The following is a 14795-nucleotide window of genomic DNA, read 5'->3' as shown; positions in this document are numbered from 1 at the left end:
CATCATGTGCTTCTAAACAGGTATAGCTTTCAACAAGGTCCCACAAACAACCAGGTTATGCCTACAAAATACAGTGTAAAGTTACACTTTACAGTACTGTGTATCCTGCGAAGAGCTTTGAGATATCCTGTTGACATGAAAATCGCTTTGTCGTTATTTTTATTTTTTAATTTATTTTGGATTATTTTTATAATTATTATGAAGTGAATGACTATTTGCTGGAGGATTGCTGGCCAGGACACCAGGAGAAATTCCGTTCTCTTTTCAATTAGTGCTATGGGAACTTTAACATCAGTCTGAACAGGCAAATGGGACTTTGATTAATGTCTCATTCCAAAGGACAGCAGCTCTGACAGTGCAACATTCCTCAGCACTGTATTGGAGTTTCAGCCAAGACTGGTGCTCAAAGTCATGATGTGGCACTTGAACTCACAACCTTCTGACTCAGAGGCATGAGTGCTATGGACCGAACCAAGAACACCAAATTAGCAACCAATGAAAAGAATATACTAATTTAATCAACAGACAATCATCTTTACTGAGCATTCATATATTTTTTAAAAATCTGGAAATAAGCAGCATTCCATAAGTTATAACAAGAATCTTTCCGCAAAACAACAAACGACAATAGTTTCGAGCTATTTTCTTACCATAATTACACCAACTCATAAAGGCACAATATTTTAAAACAATAAAATAAAACTTGCCAGGGAAATGTTTGCTTTTAATAAGAGGCAGGTGTCAGCCTGGCGCAGTTGATCCACTTCTCCTTTGATTCAGAAGGTTGTCGGTTTGAGCCCCACATTGAGACTTGAACTCACACAGCCTGAGGTGACACTCCAATGCAGTGAAGGGGGTGTGCTGCATTGTCAGAAGTGCCATCCTTGGGATGAGATGTTAAACAGAAGTCCTGTCTGCTTATTCAAGTGATATTAAAGACTCCATGGCACTATTCGAAAAGAGAAGGGAGTTTCCCCTAGTGTCCTGACGAACAATCCACCAAAGAAAATTGGTCATTCACTTCATGGCTGTTTGTGCAACATCGCTGTGTTAAAATTGCCTGCCACGTTCGCCAACAAATACACAGTCATTACACTGAACAATAAAATCCTGTGAATGACCTTTAGATGTCTCAACGATGTGATACAAAGATCAAATACAAAGGTTACTATCATAAACCCTAATATAAACTGTATATTGCCAATATCTAAATAACTGCCATGTTCCATACAATCCATTTTATAATATGAGAAATATCTTTTGCAGTCAGAGTTACAGAATGTACACATTAAACTGGAAGAAAACATGACCTTTTATAGGAAAATCATTCAACCCTAATAACTGTATGTGTTTACAGAAACTGTTTTGTATGGAAGCCATTCCAACTGTATTTGATACATAATAAACATCAGAACCTGTGTTTGCAAATGAGCAGTATGGAATCTTAGATAGAGCAGTTTTACCTACTCATTGGTGATAAAAGTTCAAGAATGTCAGTGTTGATTCAGAAACCTATTTTGTAAAATATTACTTTTAGGTTCATCTGCAACACAGTAGTAAGTAAACATGCCTCGAGCATGTTTATAGACCCAGTTTAGTTTAGTTTAGTTGGTGGGTTTATATATATAGACCCAGTTTATATATATATAGTTTATATATTATATTATAGTTTGGTGCTGACCAGTGCCGTTCCTTTAGTGTTCTCATGTACAGTTCAAAAAGGATTCTTGTATGAGCCTCACAGAAGATGCATCAGCATTAATGTTATGTCTGGCAACAGAAGTCATACTGCCACTTCCTGCACCAGACTAAATCTAATCTGTTGGAAACTGCAGAAGGCAAACTCCAGATAAAATCTGGACTTCAGAAATCATTGTTCCAATTTCATCTTGACGCGTTGCAAAGTCTAGAAATTAACAAGAAATCGGCTTATTATTTTTAGCCTTGCTAAAATCTACAATTCAAACATGCTCTCTGACTAAAAATGCGCCATTGATGAAGAATTGTTTCCACTGCAAGCAGTGTATTCTGATATACAAGGACGTCAAATTGGAGCCCTAAGAATCTTACCAACATGAGAAGAAGCTATTGCTCGTCTCTCTGACCCATCCATTCCCCACCAGATTGATTGCATCTCTAACACCATGTGACACCACAAATTGACTGTATCTGTATTTCTAACACCTTGTGGAACCCACAATGACAGGGTCTCCCTATGTGATACCTTGCTGCAGTCTGATGCAATACCCTCCCAGGTATATCAATCAGTGTACATAATCCAGTACAACTATATAATCTGTGAAGCACTTTGAGACGTCTCAATAATGTGATAAGGCGCTATATCAAATGTAACTATTATTATTATTATAACTGTAGAGGTAGCAGACAAGCCAGTCTGAGTGCAATATTTTTGCAATTATATATATTTAATAAAAAATGTTTTAAAAAAAGCTACTCACTGGTAGAATAAGGATAAATGAAAGCTTAAAAGTAAAATAAAAAGTATTATTTTCTGTCTGTTATCCTAGTCATTTATTCAGTATGTCCCTCCTGCCTGGGCACATTTTGCTTGTTATACATACTGAAATGTTTTTGTTAACTTCTCATTATGAGACCATTAAATCATTCACATTGTATTTTCCTGTCTGATTACAAACTTGGGCAGAAGAAACCTAGGACTTCAACATGTTTGGTAATTGAGCCAATATGCGCCTGAAGACCATTATCTTTAAACTGAAGCAGGCAGAATTTTGGAAATTTTCTAAATTCGGTCCTTGAGCAGCCAGATTTCTGCTATTCTAATTTATATTCTAAAGTCCTTAACAACTAACAAGAGTGAAATATAAACACAGAAGTTATTGGGAACACGCAGCTTGTCAGGCAGCATCCATGGAGAGAGGAAAATGAGTTAACAAAAGTTAAATATCATCCATTGTTCAAAGATGGTTTGCCTGTAGAAGCAATGTAAAGTTTGTACTGTGCACTCTGCTCTTCAGGGTTTGGAACAGAAAATGCAGAGAGCACTGCACTGTAGTGTTATACAACACTCCACAGTAAAACTGATGTATGCAGGGGTTCAAACAGGCAATCATGGATGTGCACTCTTTGGAATTTGTCACACAGAGAGAGGGCACATTCCATTCCAGACACACAGATTTCCATGTGCAGGTGACATACTTCGAACTCTCAGTCTGCTTTGGATGCATAAGTATTCCTTATGTATCAAACACCCAGCTGACCAAAGCAATGTTTTCAACAACACTGTCAAACATTGCACGAATTTTCGGTGTTAGCTGCCTGTAGTATAGTTGAGTGGAAATTATCTATTTGGATCAACAGTCAAAGATATTTATTTCCCATCAGTCAGTCAAGTTTGTGTAATATTTTAACCACAGATATACAAGATAAAAACAGTTCAGAATGAAAATGTGTCAGATGGCAAATATTGCGTCAGTCAAACATTAATAATAACCCTTGGATTTGATATAACATGGAAATGTCTCAAAGTGCTTTGGAGGATTTACTGTATCTTCTTGTGATGCACATACTCTAAATCTCTAGTAGTAATTTTCTACCGGTCTTTAAATTCCACCAAAATATTGTTGCTCTTCAACTGCACCTATGGTAATTTCCCACTTGCCTCCTCCACCTCTCACTTGCGTGCCATCTGACCTGTCTTTGTGATGTGCTCCAAAGCTACCCTATGTGAGGGCTACTACATAAATGCAGGTTGTTGTTATTGTTGTTGTATTGATTGGGATGATTTTGATTGCGCAACTCTAGTCCAGTGGTGGGCATGTATCTTGTTCCATGGCAAACTGAGACTGGGTAAACACCTGAGGAGTTTGAGATCCAGCAGCAATTTTGACTCAGATTCCCTGTCAATTTAATGTTTGGTGTAAGTTGCTGGACACAAAGCAGCATTACTTCCAGTAGTAGAGTGACTTGGAGTTGGCAAGCAGAATTTTCACTTTCCACTCCCAATCGTTCTTGCCCAGGGCAGCAGAGAGCACTGCACACAGCAATTAAGTACATTCTCAGTTCTCCATTGATCAATGTTAGTTTGTTTTTAAATGCCATTACAAAGACAATCACATGACTATCCATTGGGTTACCCAAAAACTCTAAAAGGATAATTTTTCAGCAGTCCAAATCGATTCACACCGGTTGCATTTATACCGCAGTATTGCAAATCAACAACTTCCTGAAAGAAGCTTTGAAAGATGTTACACACAAGTGCATGGCCCAATTCCAATTCAGACTGAAGGATTTTTTTGGGGGGGCGGAGGGATGTAACAGTAAAACATTTGACATTGCGATACTGGCTCTCCTGAAAGTGTCAGCTTGGTTCAGTCAGGTAGAACTCCCAGATCTAAGTTAGAGGGTTGTAGGTTCAAATCCTACATCTTGAGCTTTAGTTTACAGTTTATGCTGATATTCAACTACAGTAATATAATATAAATCCTTGCATTTGATATAGCACCTTATCACTCTTCAAGATGTCTCAAAGCGCTTCACAGGATACACTGTAAAGTGAATTGACTGTGTTTTGTGGGCAAAACGCAACAGCCAATTACATACAGCAGTGTCCCACAAACAATCGTGGATTGAGTGACTATTTCTTTTTAAGGGATTATACATTTATCTCTTGATACATTTTGTGTATAAACAGTATAATGGAAAGAGGGAGTGAGAGTTACAGAACGTAACAGGAGAGTGAGAGTCACAGAGTAGAAAGAAAGATAGTCACATAGTGTATAATGGGAGTCACAGAGTAGAGAAAGAGAGACAGTCACACAGTGTAACAGGAGAGAGTAATGAGTATACACACATTATTGACTATAACATGATAACATGGAGCAGGTAAAGGGCTTCCTGTGTCTAACCCACTGGTGTCAGTAGTGGGGGAGGTACCATTATTAGGATGAAACTTTAAACTGAGATCTAAGATGGACATAAAAGATTCCAAGGCACTATTCAAATAGTGAAGGGAATTTATGCCAGTGTCTGGGCCAATCGATCATTCATTTCATGGCTTTTTAGAGATCTTGATGTGTGCAAAATATTTGTTGTGTTAGTCTGCAAGAGTGGTCACGACACTTGACAGTCATTCCTGTACTTTCTAGTCCAGAACAGCGTAACTCCTTTCAGCATTGATTTCAAAAGATTTAACAACAACAACAACAACAACATTCCATTTATAAAGCGCCTTTCACGTCAGGAGGACGTCCCAAGGCGCTGCACAGTTGGGTCATGACCCGAGCAGGGGGGAAATGGTCAGGGTGAGGGAAGGGAGGGAGCAAGGAGGGGGGAAATGGTCAGGGTGAGGGGAGGGAAGGGAGGGAGCGAGGAGGGGAAGAGAGTCGAGAGGGGAGCTGAAGGCACGGTCAAAGAGAAAGGTTTTGAGACCGGCCTTGAAGGAGGAAAGGGAGGAAGCAAGGCGAAGGCACTGGGGGATGGAGTTCCAGAGCCTGGGGGCTGAGAGGCTGAAGGCCCGACCACCGATGGTAGGGCGGTTGGGGCGGGGGACGTGGAGCAGACCGGAGCCAGAGGAACGGAGGGTACGGGCAGGTAGGTAGGGGGATAGTAGGTTGGAGAGGTAGGAGGGAGCAAGGCCGTGAATGGCCTTGTAGGTGAGGATGAGGATCTTGAAATCAATCCTCTGGGGGATGGGGAGCCAGTGGAGGCGAGCGAGGGTGGGAGTGATGTGGTCCTGGTGCGGGACAGTACACGAGCTGCAGAGTTCTGAATGACCTGCAGCTTGTGGAGGGAGGTGGCGGGAAGGCCGGCGAGGAGAGAGTTCCCATAGTCCAGCCTTGAGGTGACAAAGGCGTGGACCAGGGTTTCAGCAGCGTGAGGGGTGAGGTAGTGCCGTAATCTGGCGATGTTCCGAAGGTGATGGAAGGCGGTGCCAGTTGTGGTGCGGATGTGAGGGAGAAAGGACAGCTCAGGGTCGAACAAAACGCCGAGGTTCCTGACTGGCTTTGAGAGGTGGAGAGTGCAGCCTTGGATGCTGATGGTGTCAGCGCCTGAGGTGCGGAGGCGCTGACGTGAGCCAATCAGGAGGGCCTCGGTTTTTCGCACGTTGAGCTGAAGAAAGTTGTCTCTCGTCCAGGACTCGATGTCGGACAGGCAGACTGTCAGGACATCGGTGGTCGTGGAGTTGAGAGTAGAGGAGGAAAGGTAGAGTTGGGTGTCATCCGCATACATGTGGAAGTTAACTCCATGTCTGCGGATGATGTCACCGAGGGGAGCATATAGAGGGTGAAGAGGAGGGGACCGAGGACAGAGCCCTGAGGGACACCACATGAGACAGTACGGGGGGTGGAGGAGAAGCCATTCGTTGAGACAAAGTGAAGACGGTGAGAAAGGTACGACCTAAACCATTCAAGGACAGTGCCTTGAAGGTTGAGGTGGGAGGACAAGCGGTGGAGTAGGATAGCGTGGTCGACCGTATCGAATGCTGCCGATAGGTCGAGGAGGACGAGGAGACAGAGGGAGCCCTGGTCACAGATGGTCAGGATATCATTGGTGACCTTGACCAGGGCAGTTTCTGTGCTATGGGCAGCACGGAAACCTGACTGAAGGGGTTCAAAAAGAGAATGGGTGGAAAGGAAAGAGCGCAGTTGGGAGGCGACAACTCTTTCCAAGACCTTGGAGAGAAAGGGGAGGTTGGAGATGGGCCGGTAGCTTGATAGCTGCGACGCATCAAGGGAGGGTTTTTTCAGGGTGGGCGTGATGATGGCAGTTTTTAATGGAATGGGGACAGAGCCAGAGGAGAGGGACAGGTTGATGATGTCAGTGATATAAATGTCAGTGATGTATGATGTCAGTGATTTAAAAGCGGTATTTTCAAATACATATAAAACTAGTTTATATGTTTATGTATTAGGATGTTACGGAGAATAGTGGCCGGTGCTGTGTTAAACACAGATGTGAACTCTTCATTAATTGTAAGATCTTTCTCATTTGTAGGCTTTAAACACTTTGAGCTGTCCATCTGATAGTATATGAAAGTAAATTGTATTGTAAATTCACTATCCCATGTTCTCCAATGTGAATTCCCTGTTCTTTACAGTTGGACATATTTGCAGCACTTCTATTTTCCTCTTTAAAATGTTTGTCTATTAAAATGAAACAAATAAATTAAAATTACTTTAAAAAAATGCACAATTATTTTCTTCCCACTGATTCATCTCAATTTGGAAGCTGGTTTTCTGTAGTTTCAGCTTCCAAAATGGGGAGGAATTTAAGAATTTTCCTCTGCTCTTTGCTATCTTAAAATGAAGACAAAATCCTTTAATCCTTGGATTTGGTATAGGCCTTTAACCACGTCGTCAAGATGTCTCAAAGTACTTTAAAGGATTTTACTATGAATAATTCTAATACTTGCTTTTGATATAGCACCTTATCACATGATTGAGACGTCTCAAAGTGCTTCACAGAATATACTGTAAAGTGACTTGACTGTATTTTGTGGGCAAAACGCGGCAGTCAATTGCACACAACAGTAGCCCCAAAACAGTCATGGTTTGAATGATCAAATTATTATTATTTTATTTTGAAGTGAATATTACTCCCAGAAAGCGATCTGCCAATCAATTAACAACAGGATTCCTACTTACTGCTAGATAAACAGAAGCGTGTGGAGTAAAGAAACTTGCCTATGGTTTCTTCCACCCGGGAATCAAACCCAGGTCCTCTCACTTGAAAGGTGAGTGCTCCAACCAATACACTACGAGACTCCATTGTGAAGTATAGTGACTGTGTATTTGAAGTCAAAATTATCTTGGGGCTAAGATTGAGTGAAATTTTGGGCCTCTTAGATGTTTTTTGAAACCCAATTTTAGGATGGTAGGGTATCAATCAGGGTATCCCATGGTAGAATAGCCGTGCTTATTCTGCCATACTCAAAAAAGGTCATCTATGTACCCACAAGAGATTGTACTCTTGTGCAATCCCTCCAATAACCAGGGAAACATTTGAACAATGAGATTTGGCACATGTCCACCAGATCCTCAGTGGGCATGTCAAGTTAGACCACCTAGGAAATGGAACATTTTCATGCTGTTAGACCACCAGAGAAATGGTCTCTTTTATTTACTAGAGAAACAGTGTTAATGAGCATTCTGACAAACAGATACACACTGGATCAGCAGGAGATTTGGACGCACATATCACATGAGACTTTGAGGGAGATTAGACACGCATGCCTGCCAAAAACTGCCCAAGAGCTCAGGGAAAAATAGCAATAGACAAAATAAAAATGAATAAATGCTTCCCATCAATTCCTGAAATAAACCCACAGGGAGATATAAAGGCTCACTGAGTTGTGGTAAATTAACCATTAATACAGCACCAGGCAAACTAGCAGGGCTATTCCAATATACCGTACTTGAAGAGACCATGACGAACAGCACTGCATTTCTGAACTAGGACATCATTCGTAAAGTGATCCTTACCCCAAATCAGTAACATATAATATCTACCACTATTTTCGCGACACTGCTATGGGCAATTGGCTGCTGCGTTTCGCCCACAAAATCTAAAGTCAATTCACTTTACAGTATATTCTGTGAAGCACTTTGAGATGTCTCGAAGATGTGATAAGGCATTATATCAAATGCAAGGATTATTATTAGTAGTAGTAGAATTTGGGAGGGAATAACGCTGTGTTTTCTTTCAATTTCTTCTCAACTGTTATTCAGTCATTTGTTTTTCATTTCACATGTTAGGAAATGGTTAGTTTATTTTTTTAGCGCAACCGTAAAACTGGATGAATTCACTGTCAGAATTTCCACTGGGTTAAAATGATGGAAGGACAAGCTGGAACATTTATACAATAACAATCCTTGTACTTAATATAAGATCAATAATGTCAAAATGTTTCAAAGCACTTCATATAGAATTGCTGTCCGGTGTAGCGACTGCATTTGTAGACCAATTGACCTGTTCACCTGACTACAGCTAACCTTGAAGACCCATCAGTAGAGCAGTTTTCATTCAGAATGTAACCCAGTTTTTAGCAACTATGTTCTCATCCTTTTTCAACTCCCTCCCTTGACTCCTTTCTATCGATCTTTAAATCTCACCTAAAAATCTACCTGATTGACTGAAACCACAGTCACCCCCACACCTCCAACTCTTCCCTTGCTCAGCACCTGACACAGACACCATGAAGTACTCTGATCCTTTTTCCTATTTGTTTCTTGTTGGGTTTCGATACTTGCAGTTTGTGATGCTGTATTATGCGGTATCGTGATACAGTAATTTACAAGTACGCAGTGCCTTTTCACATCGTGAGGATGTCTCAAAGCATTTTATGTGCTGAATGGCCAATATTTTTCACAGCCTCAATATGTTCACATTATTCGAGCTTGGGAATTTTTGAACAAAATCAAATACATCATGAAAAATAAAATCGTACTTTTGCCAGAATTGAATAGACAAGCACAGTCAATCCTTGCTTATGAGTATCCAAACCAGACTGAGAGTGCAACATACATATGCCACTTACACATGGAAATTTCTCTGCATCTGGAATGGAATGCTCACTCTCTCGCTGGAGGGACACACCCTGCTTATTTAAATCGGGAGAGTACTGGACACAGGTTGGCAAAAGCCGAGGCTTGGGGATCCCGGAGTGTGCGTTGGGGTAATGCTGGTGTTTAACCAACAGGAACAGAGTGGGAAGAACCCCTGCTCCTAGTGACAGGTTTGCCCCTCCAAGTCCTGCTGTTAGGCCAGGTTGGCTTCACTGCCATCAGCAGTGCCTGGAATACTGCTGACCTGCTTGGCTCAGGAACCGGACTAGCAAGAGAACCAACCACCGAGGGCTGGCTCAATTCTGTATTCCATTGCTAAACACATCAACCTGGAGCCAGCTTAACTCCAAGATAACTCCTCTCACCTCACCCCCCCCCCCCCATCCCCCCAGAATGGCCATCTTTGCAAACTCCAACAAACTTTACAACATTGGATGAGATGTAAGATTGAAGCTGAACCTGCCACCATCTATTTCTTACACACGAAGAGACAGCCAGAGTATTGATCCACTGAGGAGATAGTACAATTTAATTACACACATCAGCCACAGTTGATTCTGTCCATCTCTCTTTATTAAATCCCTATTCAAGAATTTCTCAAAACAAATCCATTATTTACTTATTTGAAGCTGCAACAAAATACCTCACTCTGCAACAAACAGGAATTGATCTGTTCAGTGCAATGAACTGCCCTGTATTCATTTTAGAGACTAAAATGAGCTCAGAAAAAAACACAGATGTTCTGAGGTACCAATAATTATCCTTAGAATACAAAATATTAAACAAACAAAGCCATGAGGTAAGAAACCTTTTCTAATTCTCATTCGTTTCTGTGCCCAGCCTGTGCTGGATTAATATATGTGACTTTAACATATTGTTAATGCAGCAACAGGCTTTGCTGTCCACTTTGGGGTATCAACAACAACTTGGATTTATATAGCGCCCTCCACGCCGGACAGTGTCTCACTCAATAAGAAAAGTATAATAATCAAATATCTAAAACATCAAATGTGCTGATAATAATAATACTCATAATAATCCTTGCATTTGATATTGCCCATTATCAGGTCGTCAAAATGTCTCAAAGTGCTTCACAGGATTTACTCTAAATCAGATTGACTGTATATTTTGTTGATGAAATACGCCTGCCTGAATCTAGAGCAAGAATCATATAGTACAAGAGGGCAGAGTTCTAGATTCAAGATCTAATTTGCAGTCGAAATGTAAAATTCCTTAAATATTGAACATAGATGTGTCCGAAGACCCCTTCGCCCTCGCCCAACACTGTTGATGCTCATGAAACCAAGTTACACATTCGCCTTTCGTCCTTTTGACTTGTCCGTAATGTCAAGAATGTCTCAAAGCACATCAAGGTTTTTCTGTAAAGTCTAGTGACTGTATATTTGTAGGCAACTAATTTGCATACAGCAATGTGCCCACCAACAGCTATTAAGAGAATCACCAATTCTATACCGCGGATTGTTGTTCCAAACTGGGAGAAATGCTATTCTGTACTCTTTTCAAATAGTGTCACAGAATCTTTAAGGTTGACCTGGAAGGCAGATGAATCCATCTGAACGATGCCGCTTAGCTCAGCACTCTCCTAGCTCTGCCCCGACATTGATTAACGATTGGTGGATGGAGGCTTTTTGTTAAAAGTAAATACTCATTGTAAAATTGCTATCCTGCTAATTGGTGAGCCTTGCAACCAATACATGACCTCTATTAATGGACATCAGCCATTAGAACAGTACTAGTGACGGGGGAGGGTGGGTGGGGAAACGTACAGATGGACAGGTGGGGAAATCTGTCTGCAGCACCTCCATGTAATTTGTATTCACTACTTAAAGAATTTCTAAATTTAAGCCAGATATTAAAGTCTATGGAATGATATAAAAGTCATCTTTTAAAGAGAGCCTCAAATCCTCCATCATAGGCATCCGGATCCTTGCATTAATTTTCAAAACCAGGTCGCAATCTGATAATGCACAAAGGTTGAGAGGCTGCAGTCACAGGGAAAAGCAGTGGAAGGAGTTTGATCCGTTTCTGCGAAGGGTCATTGTTCGTTTCACTGGTGAATGCAGAGTGAATGCAGAGAGAACATAAAGCACTAATTAAAATAATGCTCCTAGCAAGAGGGCAGATTGGCTCAATAAATAGCCGCTAGGAACCTCAGAGATGTTTTGTCAGTGTGTATACATTGCGTGTGTACTGATTTGCAGTCTAACAATGGTGATTTCTAAGGATAAAGGAACGACACTTTCCTAACTAACTCCACAGAGATCCTGAAACAGTAACATGGTGTTGGGTGGGTGCCAGAGAAGAAAAGTCCCAGTCGCAAAAGAAGTACTTCCAAATGTAAACAACTATTTAAAAAAGTTAACTTTTGGAATAATTAATTGTCAATAAACTAATTGCATATTTTACATGAAACCATTGTAGTACTGTATACGCATTAAAATGTAGTCAACGCTCCCCCTCCCCCCAGTATGACAGTCCCTCAGGCAAAACATAAATTCAGACAAAACATACATTGACCACATACACTGAGGCTGACATTCTCTGTTATGGAGTGCACACACATATCTTGCACTTCACATGCTGCGATCGAATTTGTGAACTAAAAAATATTGCTCGGTGATCCTGAAAAGCATATCCAATAGATTTAAATTATGTACAAATACAGCTTCTAATACCATCTGATGCGAAAACTGCTGTTTTGAATGTAGCATCGGGGAGAGATAATGCAGATCACCATCAGTAAATTAAAGAGCCATGCCCCGTGGTTTTATCAGTGAGAGAAATCCTGTGTTTTAAAAACTACAGACAAAGTAATGAAGTTATAGGACCTTTGCGCTTTCGGGGATCAATGTTTTTATGAAGATTTCCCTTAGTTATTAACATAAGATTTTGCTTTTTAAGAAATTGCCAACATTTCAATTCTCATATATGTCTTTGAGGAAATATTAAAATGTGCCACCTTGTAAAGATATAAGCAGATTTCTACAGTTCCTAATATAAGTGTCTTTTCCCCATGTCTCTGAATGTTTCTGCCCTGCTATCCCAGTTGTATCCAAGACTAGTTATGAGCTGTGTTCAATCTATCACAACCATTAAATGCTATAGGATCCCACTGTCGTCTAAATCTTTTACATCTATCATAACCCTTTTTGCACCTCTTTACTCTGGGAACAAGCATTTCAGTAGGGCTTGGAGCATCACATGAAATCTACTTTGTAGGTTCTCCTCGTTGGTTACATTATTTGGTGTTAATATTTCAATTGTTCTATTCTGGGGATAGCTCATTTATGTAGTGACATGCGGAAAACAAAATTTGAGTTCACGCAACACATCAGTGATGAAAATACACATTTTCAGCTCAAGAAAATCAGGAAACAGAAGGTGTAAACCTAAATAGGGGCTTCGTACCAAGAAACAGCTTCCCAGCTAAACAAACAGCCAATGCTTTTATTTTGTACTGCAACATTTGAACAAATATTAGAAACAGCTCAAGCATATTTGACTACATCAATGCACAGAAAGATTAATTAAATATCATAAAACATTTCAAGGAAATCAATTATAACCTGACTCTTTAAGTGATAACTACAGTAAACGTTCCAGATGACTAGATAGTGTACAAAAAGATTTTCTTTAATTCAACCAGACATGCAGGTTTGTTAAGAGGCTTGATAAACATACGTTTTCTTTACAAGAGCCAGGTCGGAGGATACATACTGGAGAGGTAAGAACACAGACCACTTTGTTTTTAATCATTGTTAATCACGCATGTGTCAATTTTGAATAGGATTTTTTTTAATTGATGAAAAGGGAGATTTTTGTTATAAAAAAGCAACCAACCTTTAGAACGTACGTCACACCAGATCCCAGGATTTTCTCATTAGAGTGAAGCCATCCCCGTGAGGGTTTATTGACAAAGCTGCCACTCTGATTCCAGTCCTCTCCACTTAGGTGAATCTCTTCTACCTTGACCCTCTTGCCCGTGCTCATCTTGTTCATGTCCTGCTGGGAACATGGAGTGGTAGAGACAGGGTTACATGCATCTACTGCTGCTCCAACTGAGCTTGGAGTGCTTGAACCTCCTTGCAGTTTAGAAGCTGCAAGGTCTTTCACTGCAGAGGAGAAATTTTTGATGCCCAACAGGCTGCCTGTGTTGGCGAATTTCAAATGGGACATTTTTTGGATGAAGGTGCAGAGAGCTGTGGGCCCATCCTCCGGGTCCTTGCGGAGCACCTCCGACGAGGTTGGGTACGAAGGAGAACCGGACGTCGTGGTAACAGTCGAGACCTTGGCATTCATTGACAAATTGTGTATAAGATCATCGAATGATGTCACGGATTCATTCCTGAAACGGTTGTACTTTGTACGTTGAAGCATCCCCTTCTATCTGCGTTTCTGCATATGTACATCCACATCTGATGCCAACCTAGTGTGCACTTGTCCTACCATAGCAGACCCCTCATAGCACCAAAATCCATCTGAGAAACCCAGGCAAACAAATGCTCACAGAAATAAATGTCTCTTAAGTGCAGAGGTAAAGGCCTGGCGTAGTAGTACTTTGCTAAGGCAGAGATCACCGTCCTGCTTAGAGCTGCCAAGCTGCTCGCAGCAAAAGCATGACTCACACAAATGAGAAGACCCTTTTCAACAAAAGGCTCACTGAACACTGCAAATCACTTCCTGTTGCAAAACCATCCACCCACTTACAGCACACTAGAACCAATCAATTTTCAAATTTCCCCTTCAAATCTTCAAATCTCGATAGAAGGACATTTTCACTCAAAGCCGTGGAATTTTTCTTTTCCAGAAAGTAAACAGCACCAATCACCAGCAAATTCATCTACATCAGAAACATTCCCACTTGATATTTTCACTGCGATAGACCATCCTTCTGCAGACCGGGCAGTCTTTCACCGTGCTGCATGAAGCTAAAATGTAAAGTCTCGAAAACCTCTGCATATGCCCGTATGGATTAAACAATACATTAAATCCAACGTAACTCTAATCCTATCTACGATCCACAAAATCATGATCCCACACTGTTACAGACCGGAATCAGGAGAAAATAGTTTAACTTTCTATAATGTTTGCAGATGTATGTGTTGTAAAAGCGTCAATTGAAACCATCTGCTTCTAATTAGAAAAATTCCACGTCCTCTACCCAACATTTTAAACTGAGCATAGGAAGCTTAAATAAAATCCATCTGCTGTGCGTTTTCATCCTTGCTC

General features: G+C 40.8%; 1 protein-coding gene across 1 annotated transcript in view; it reads right to left on the bottom strand.

Annotated features, from left to right (window-relative positions):
* LOC103182842 (SHC (Src homology 2 domain containing) transforming protein 3) overlaps positions 1–14053 on the bottom strand; it is a 50182-nt gene extending 36129 nt beyond the window's left edge. Inside the window, exon 1 of the mRNA XM_042346843.1 lies at positions 13407–14053. Coding sequence (XP_042202777.1) covers positions 13407–13943 — 537 coding nt within the window. The 5' untranslated portion in view covers positions 13944–14053. The remainder of the gene's footprint in view (positions 1–13406) is intronic.
* Between the last annotated feature and the right edge of the window lie 742 nt (positions 14054–14795).

The sequence above is a fragment of the Callorhinchus milii genome, unplaced genomic scaffold (assembly GCF_018977255.1).
Source record: "Callorhinchus milii isolate IMCB2004 unplaced genomic scaffold, IMCB_Cmil_1.0 Scaffold1, whole genome shotgun sequence".
Taxonomy (NCBI): domain Eukaryota; kingdom Metazoa; phylum Chordata; class Chondrichthyes; order Chimaeriformes; family Callorhinchidae; genus Callorhinchus; species Callorhinchus milii.
This window is presented reverse-complemented; position numbering and strand designations above follow the sequence as displayed.